The 8,462-nt window shown below is 34.7% G+C and overlaps 1 protein-coding gene across 1 annotated transcript; it reads right to left on the bottom strand.

The window, feature by feature from the left end:
* Window positions 1-2,013: 2,013 nt before the first annotated feature.
* LOC105214983 (hypoxia up-regulated protein 1) lies at window positions 2,014-5,964 on the bottom strand. Its single transcript, XM_011188698.3, has 3 exons — window positions 5,804-5,964; window positions 5,202-5,649; window positions 2,014-5,067 (listed from the first exon to the last, which is right to left on the bottom strand). The coding sequence occupies exons 2-3, from the start codon at window positions 5,579-5,581 to the stop codon at window positions 2,565-2,567; spliced, it is 2,883 nt and encodes a 960-aa protein (XP_011187000.1). The 5' UTR covers window positions 5,582-5,649; window positions 5,804-5,964; the 3' UTR covers window positions 2,014-2,564.
* Window positions 5,965-8,462: the final 2,498 nt, after the last annotated feature.

The following is an 8,462-nucleotide window of genomic DNA, read 5'->3' as shown; positions in this document are numbered from 1 at the left end:
TAGTTTATTACATTATTATATTCAATAGTGGATTGGATTAAATATGATATTAACATATCATGATTAAACTAATAATTTTAACAAAACGATTGTTTGTTATATGTTGCGGCCTGCAATTTCTAAAACTACCAATAGGGTGTTACCAATACTAGACACTTGGAAATCCAGCATAAATTAATTAAAGAGCTCACGATTTTTTTATTGAAAAATCAAAACCTTATTTCATTTTAAAAATATTATAGATAACTAGCAGACCCAGCCACACGTTTTGTGGCTAAATTAGTAAATCTTTCAATGCAGAGAAAAAATTCTTACGCATAAAGACGAAAACGTTATAGCCGATAAATTTTAAAATGATTGATAGACATTATTGTAGATCTGTGTTAAGCGTAAATCACCATAATTTGTATAACTTTGATTTTTTTAATCGTATATTGAAGAAAGTAACAAATGACCAAATTTCATAGTTGGCTTTGGTGATTTTATCTTCTTCACAGAATTTATGTTACGCAGCATGATGACAACTCACACTACTTTTAATTGCAAGTGAGTGGGGATAGTCCAGCAATTTAAAATAGTCTGTGGGATAGTTGAATACGTCATCCTGGTTTGTAGCTGTGTCAACTCTCCTTTAACGAAATTCTAAATTGTCGCATTAAGATCAAAATGATCCTTGTTTTTTTACCACCAATATATGTCATTCATTCAGCTATTTATGTTTATTATATTATGGTTTCATGTCAGGAAAAACACGATGAATAAGCTCCTCTTTCGAGACCATGAAGTGAAAGAAACGCGTTAAAAATGTTATTAATCCATCGAAGTGTCAACTGCGTCGTTACCATTTTCAACTATTTCTACAATCGCAGTATGATATTGTTGGAAAAATACTCGTATGTTATTTGTTAATTGGCGATTCTTTATGTGTCGCCACAAATTAGATGATTTTAGGAATGTGAATAGTTTGTCAGCAACACTTGATCCAGGAATAGTCTGGCGAAAATCACCTGCCAACAGAATCATGGCTTCACCAAAAATATTTTCGTTGTCGCGAAAATCTTTTAAAGTCCTCTGCAGTACTCTATCTAGCTATTTCTTTTGGCGATTTCGCAGACTGGTGTTTCGTTGATTTGCAATTAAGGAGTAATTTCAATGCCGAATGTGCCGTTTGTTTGCCTACTAACAGGTGCCAAGTTGCCCCTATTCCCGTTAACATTGGTGGTGAAAATGAGTGAAATTGGTTCTGGAATTACATCAGCCCTCATATAGTAAATATGATGATTTTCTATTGGATTTTATGTCGAATATATAGGTCAAATTGTGTGTTATCTTAATAAAATTACAGCAATAAATTGCGAGAGTATAAAATGTTCGGTTGCCCTTCCCTACTTGTTATAAATTGTTTTGGGCTATCGACACAGCCTTATACAATTGAACAATGATAAAAATATTTTAACAAAGCAACAATGACAACTTTCAAAATATTATTATTTTTTGTTTTTTTTTAATGTTAATTTTTTTGTCAATTCAAATAAAATCATCTTCTTGTTATCTTCCTCACAATTTTTCGATATATACTTACTTTCTAATCCTTCCCTGGCCTTCCATAAATATTTCAAAACTAAAATTAGACAGATCGGTTTGGCTCTTCTTGACTTTTTTCGAGACTAACGACACAAATTGTTTGTATGGGCGATTACAAAATTGTGGATTTAAGACTTATCCAAGCAATTTTTCTCCGTAAGAACCATCCCGGTACCTCTAAAAACATTCTAAACAAAGAATTTGCGAAATCGGTTCAGCGGTTCTCGAGTTATGCGCTTAGCAACACATTTTGCGATTCATTTTTATATTATAGAAGATTACGATAAGTGCAAGAGAGTTATAAGTTTTCTACATAAATAAATACGAACAATAAAACAATACATTTTCGAATTTAAATTTTAATATATCTATGTAGTACATATTATGTACCTTTTAAAATCTTCTAATTTACGCAATTAAAATTGACGATTTATCTTTTTGTATGTACACATATTTTTTAATTTGTTGCTATATTCTTACAATCCAAATTTAAATTATTGAAATTCAAATACAGAATGGTCTACAAGTATTCGTACATATTCAGACATATATTTTCACTTTCTGGACATTAGTTTTATAATAAATTAGATACATAGAACGTAAAATATCTGTGGCAGAATATAAAAATTTAACTAAATGTTTTTTTAATGTTTAATGCATAGACTCTTTCTGCATATAAAAATGCTTTGGATTGACGGATACGTATCTGCGTAGTGATAGGAGAGTTTAAGCTACATTTCAGAAATACGTAAACAATCTAGTGTAGTTGTAGAGAGACGTCAATATTGACATTTTAAAATGGTTTAAGGGTGGAATGGAAAATGCTTACTTTTTATTTTCGTTATAATAATTTGTGAAGTGAATACCAGTATACTAAAAAGTTTTTGAGTTGTTTTCATACAGTCATTCACTTAGCACTAATAGACCTGCATACGGTCTCTAACATATGATCTATCACAAACTGCTCAGCTCTCACAGACTTACAAATCGGAGCGGGGAGTGTGTTCTTCCGTATTTGACGGTTTTTGTGTTGTCTTATCGTCCTTCTCTTCAGTAGGCGCATCCACTTGAACTTCTTCCTCATTTACTTTGTTTTCCGATTCAGAAACTTCCTCTTTTGATGGATCTTCACTATTTGCACCAGACCCGCTCTCTCCTTCACCATTTGATTCATTGGTCTCAGTTTTGTTGTCTTTTTTAGGTTTCTTAGTTGGCTTTACTTTAGGCTTCCAGATCTTAAGTTTGTTAACCATATATTTTACTTCACGGTCAAGCAGCGCCATTTTGTCGGTAATATCTTTAACAGTTAGGCGCACTTGTTCGTGTCGTTGTAGCTGCTGTTGAGCCTTGTTTTCATTCTTCTTCCAGTCACTGGTTTCACTTATTACTTTGGTGAGTGTTTCAATTTCTACTTGTGTGAATATATCTTTTTCAGGGTTTGATTCTTTGGTTAGATTTTTAGCATTGATAAGGAATTTCTTTGCGCCATCAATCATACCGTCCAGTGCCTTCAATGCTTCTGGACGTTCTGCATGTTCCCAATGTCGTGACAAGAAAACATTTGTAAGTTTTTTCAACTCCTTCAATCGTTGCTCATACATTTCAGGTGTAGGATTTTCATGATCCTCATAAAGCCAATCGGATATAGAAGAGCACAATTCAAGAATCTTTTCTTTTTCTTCTGACGAAGCACAAGAGGCAAACTCTTCTTCGTCCAATTTTTGTTGTATTTCAATTACATGCGACTCAAGTGCATTCAAAGACGACTCCAGACGATTTCGTATGGATTCAGCGGTATTAATGGACGATAATTTTTCCACTGATTTTTCATATGATTCACCAGTTAGAGGGATAGTAATAAGTTGTGTTATTTTATGCGAAACGGGTTCTTTGATAGTAACTAATTTAATGGTGTCATTTGTAGCGGTTTTGTCTTTTTCATCGCCCGATTTTGTTTCGGTTTCTGTTTTGTTGGTGCTTGTAGCATCTTTTTCATCCTTCTTCTCAGCAGTTTCACCATCAGTTTTTGTAGGATCTATTTTTTCAGCATCTGCGTTTTCGCCATCACTATTCCCGGCGTCTTTTGTTTCGTCTTTTGAGAAAAGTTTGCTTATTGTGCTGCCAAGTTTAGCTAATGTTCCTTCATCCTCCTTTTGTTTTTCATAAACATATTCCACACCAGCGCAATGAAATATGCCTGAATCATCTAAGGTAAAATAAGCCTTAATACCCTTTGACTCAATCACTTCATTTTGGTGTTTCTCAATCAACTCCTTCACTTTTTCCAATTCCACGCGGGATATGTTTAATGAACCAATATAGGAAATTTCTTGTGCAGACAAATGACTTAAGTCACCATAAAGAACGTTAAAATCAAAGTCTTCGGTATGTTTGTTGAAAGTAATTACTTTTTTCTGTGGATACGAGTTCATCTGGCCAAAGAGCACACGCTTGACTTGCCGAACCGCACTGCCATCACCCGGATCGCGTTCGAAAGTTACCTGAATTGGGAAGATAACAGCATCCTTCACAACGAATTTTTTCACTTTAAAACCAGTAGCCAAATCAGCTGCTTTGTAAACTGCGCCCATTGTTGCTGCCTCGTCAGCATTCAAACTCTTACCCAATTCTTGTTTAATGGCTTGCTTCAGGATTTCTTGAACCTTGGGTACACGTGTTCCACCTCCAAATATTATAACTTGGGAAATCGTGTCCAAAGAAAGTCCAGAGGCGGAAAGTGCTTGTTCAAGTGGTTTAGCAACTCTCGGCCACAAATCAGCACCGAGCTCCTCTAATTTTTCACGTGTTACTTGGAGTTTGAAATCTTGATCTTCCAATAAATTCTCTATTTGAGCAAAATGATCATTATTCGCGGAAAGTACATTCTTAACACGTCCAGCCTCTTTAAACAGTTTGGCAAGTGCACGTGGGCTAGTGGTAACATCAGTCTTAGTTTTCTTCATGGCATTGAATTCAGCAGCTAAATAGTCGCGCAGACGCAGTTGGAGCTCTAATCCACCCAAAGTACGATCGTAACCCACACCTAACACCTGAATAACCGGATTCGTTTCTTTGGTTACTTTGTCCTTCATTAACTGATAACTGACTACGGCAGCCGATGTTTTGTAAGCACCCATGTCGTAGAAAACAAAATATTGTGCAGTTTCATTGATCTCTGCTCTATGAAATACGCCATAATTAAGAGCTACCGCAGTATAGTCATTGATCAGTTGCAAAACTTTTAGATTAGCCAATTCGGCAGCAGTCAGCAAAGCCTCACGTTCGGCCTGTCCAAAATATCCGGGAACAGTAAGAACGCATTCGGTTATGGGCTGCGAAGTGGATTCTTGTGCGAACTCCTTAGCTTTAACCAGAATTTGAGCAATTAGCTCTTCAACAGAAAACTGCTCCGATTCACTTTTTCTAAATATTACTGTGTTACGCTCGGGATCGCCAATAATTTCATAATAAGGGAAACGTTTCCTATAATTTTATTTAGAAATATCAACATCAATAAATTCAATAAAAAACGTAATAAAACCAATATAGGTTTATGATATTTAACAATGATCACTAAGAGGTTACTGTTATAAGGGGATTTAATCCCGAATACCCACCTGTACAAATCAACAATTGGGTTTTCTATAGTCTTGCCCAACAAGTCAAGTAAATAACCATAAGCGGCAGCTGGTTCACGTATACCAACAGTTACACCATCTTCACCAAATGTGCGCAAGCCATCACGAAAGGCTAAAATAGCCGGTGTTTTACGTTTAGATTCCTTATTAAGTGCTATTTCCATTGGGACTCCAGGCGAAACTACACCAACTTTCATCCACTCTGTACCCAAATCGACAGACATTACAGCCGCAGCATTAATGCCAGTTATGTGGCTGCTAACCAATATCAGCAGGCAGAGGGTTGTAATACATGCCAATGACGTGGTACTCCAACGTCGGCGTGCATTATCTTGTTTGACAATTGTGTCGGCGAACATGTTGACGTGTTGCCGGTGCTTATGTATTTTCAGAAATGGTATGCCGTATTTTTTAAGTTTTTTACCAACTGGATACATTTTAATTAATTTCAAGTTGATTAGCAATCAATATTTTTTGCCAGCGTCGCACATAAGGAAAAGAAACACAAATTAGGTTAGTTTTGAAATAATAACTTTCATTTGAATTAAACAAATACCTCAATCAATATATATTGAAATTACCTTATTATCCTTAATATTAATGTATTCAAACTTGAAAATATCAAAATAGGAAGTTTACACTTAAAAAATCCTAGAACTTTCCCTACTTTTATACGAACTGATATCTATGAGCAAAATGACAGCGGCCGAAATACCTGACGTGTTCCACTGGATTTTTGTTTTCAGCTGAGTTTACCGCTTTCGCAAAAATCAGGGTTGCTAGTATACCTTCTAATCAGAATTTGAAGCTTTTTTTAATTACTTTATTATTTATTATTAAAATATTCAGATTAAAGATGAATTTACTAAATAGTAAGAAATATAATATATTTTTATTATTTATAATGCTTTCATTTTATTAAAAATACTCAAATATCTGAACTATATTAACTTGCCCATGAAACTAATTTTTAGTTTTTGTATTCAAGCAAGCGGAATAATATGTCGATAAGTAGGCCATACATGACATGTAGATGGTGCTGCATTTCGAGATTGTTGAGCCAGAGCAAAGAACGATATCAAAGAACGTATAATAATAAGAAGCAAATGTTATCTGTTATTTGATTTTAGGGAACATCGAAAAAATTTCGAACACTATAAATCAAAAGTGTTTACCACAATATAAAGGAACATGAGAACAGAGATTGCTTGTTGCGCAGCTGATCTTGCACACTCGCATTAGAGAATATCAGAAAAATGTGTAATAATAAGCTATTAACTTATAGCTAAAATATAAAAATAATCAAGATAATACGGATTAATTTTAAAGTAAAATAAAATTAAAAAAAAAAAACATAAAAAATAAAAATAAAATTGTAGAATTTCGGATGTAATTTGAACTTTGACAAAATATTTCAAGTTGTTACATGAATTCGTCCTGTGTAAGCAGGTCCACCGACTAATTTACAATCGCTTACGGCAGATTTCAATGATATGCCCGAAGAGATGTACACATACGCAAACATACACACATATTTTCTTCACAATTCTTTCTAACAATCACATTGCAAAAAATTAAACATTCACGCAAGTTACACAAACAAACAACCAACCTTCCTGATTGGTCAAATTTTGCGATTGCGCTTCATAGGTATTCTAATTAGAACATTTAAATGTTTCATGCTACAACAAAAACAATTTCATTTATAAGGAACGCGCGTCTTCCACAAAGTAAAGTGCGTGAATTCGCAACTCACTGTCGCACTCCTTTTCTGGGCGCCTGGTAAAGCAGTATGATGATGATGCGAAATCCACTAACGAGGATGACAAAACTTCAATTTTAGAATATTGAAGAGTCAACCAACCATTGAAAATGAATCTTCCTTCCATCCATCCCCGCATATTCAAGCCGCCCACAAGTTATTTCTTCACGACGATGCTAAAAATCAGTCGAAGAATTTTCTAATGTTCACTTCAGAAGTGAAAAATGGCAACATAGCCCTTTTCAGACACAAAAGATTCTTCAGTCAATTCTGTGGAGGCTTGCAAATCAATGTTCAGATGAATGCATATCCCTTATCGTTTGTTTTCGATTTGGCCTATTTTAGCTGAAACTCAGCGGCATGAAACGTAGGCAAATCGAACATTGCATTACTATAAAAGTAGCGTATGTCACAATTCAAGAACAAAACCCTGCGAAAGAAACAAATGTGACAACATAGCCGACATTGCCTCTAGATGTCGATTTGAAATATTTTTGTCAATTCCTCGTCGACTCGCACAATTCGACATCAATATGTATGCGAGCACTTCTGTACGTTTGTAGGCAAAGTTGTCAGGGGTAAGGGAAGCGGTCATTTACTTATTTGCAAGATTTTGCTATGATTTTGCTAATCGCCGTTATCCCATCGACACAACACCATGCGCAGAGGCGTTTCAACGGAGGGTTCTCTATAAATGCTGGATATCTATTTGTATTGCGAAATATTGATATATTAAGGGGTCATTTAATTAAGAATATATGAATTCAAAATAATTCTTAAAGTTGTTCAATTCTGTATAATTTAATCCAGAAATAAATTTATCATTAGGAAATTAGGGGACCACTTCGCCGCGACCCCTCCTTAACATCGACCATCTCACTTGCTTCTTTCAACTGTACTCGAGGAAAAGGCAAAAGTGACGACAAGCGTATGTGTATTGATTAATATGTGCGTGAATCTGATTTTATTTATTTATTTATTATTTATTATATTTGTTTATTAGTGAAATATAGCTCATCACTAGTATTAATCCTTATCGAAATAAATGATTTATTATTTAAGATCGCTTTATATAATTTTTTGAATTAATAGATTCTGACATTCCATTCAAAAGATATCACGAGTTAAAAATTTTGAAAAATATCCGCTCGGCGGCTAACTATGCGTTGTAGGCGTCACTCGGGCACGGAGGTACGGGAGGGGGGTTAAGATCACTCGCGCGGTCGGCTCCCTACTGAATGGTCGAGTGCGGAATTAAAAAAAAATGTTGCTTGATAATAATATAATATAACAAGTAAGGAAGGGCTAAGTTCGGGTGTAACCGAACATTTTATACTCTCGCAATTTATATATTTAACTTTATTTATATTGTATAATACACAATTTGACCCACATATTCGTCATATATATTGTATAAAGTCCATTGAAAGTTGGAAACCATAATGTTAGGTTAGAAGCACCGAGGCCCTCGTGTTCGA

The sequence above is a fragment of the Zeugodacus cucurbitae genome, chromosome 5 (genome assembly GCF_028554725.1).
Source record: "Zeugodacus cucurbitae isolate PBARC_wt_2022May chromosome 5, idZeuCucr1.2, whole genome shotgun sequence".
Lineage (NCBI taxonomy): Eukaryota > Metazoa > Arthropoda > Insecta > Diptera > Tephritidae > Zeugodacus > Zeugodacus cucurbitae.
The sequence above is the reverse complement of the archived record's forward strand: the minus strand, read 5'-3'. Positions and strand labels throughout refer to the sequence as shown.

What these genes read in the sequence shown, in the direction of transcription:
- LOC105214983 (XM_011188698.3), bottom strand. Translation starts at nt 5,581, where the DNA reads ATGTTCGCCGACACAATTGTCAAACAAGATAATGCACGCCGACGTTGG. An exon ending in CCAATTGTTGATTTGTACAG is followed by an intron (nt 5,068 to 5,201) that starts GTGGGTATTCGG and finishes ATAAAATTATAG; the next exon opens with GAAACGTTTCCCTTATTATG.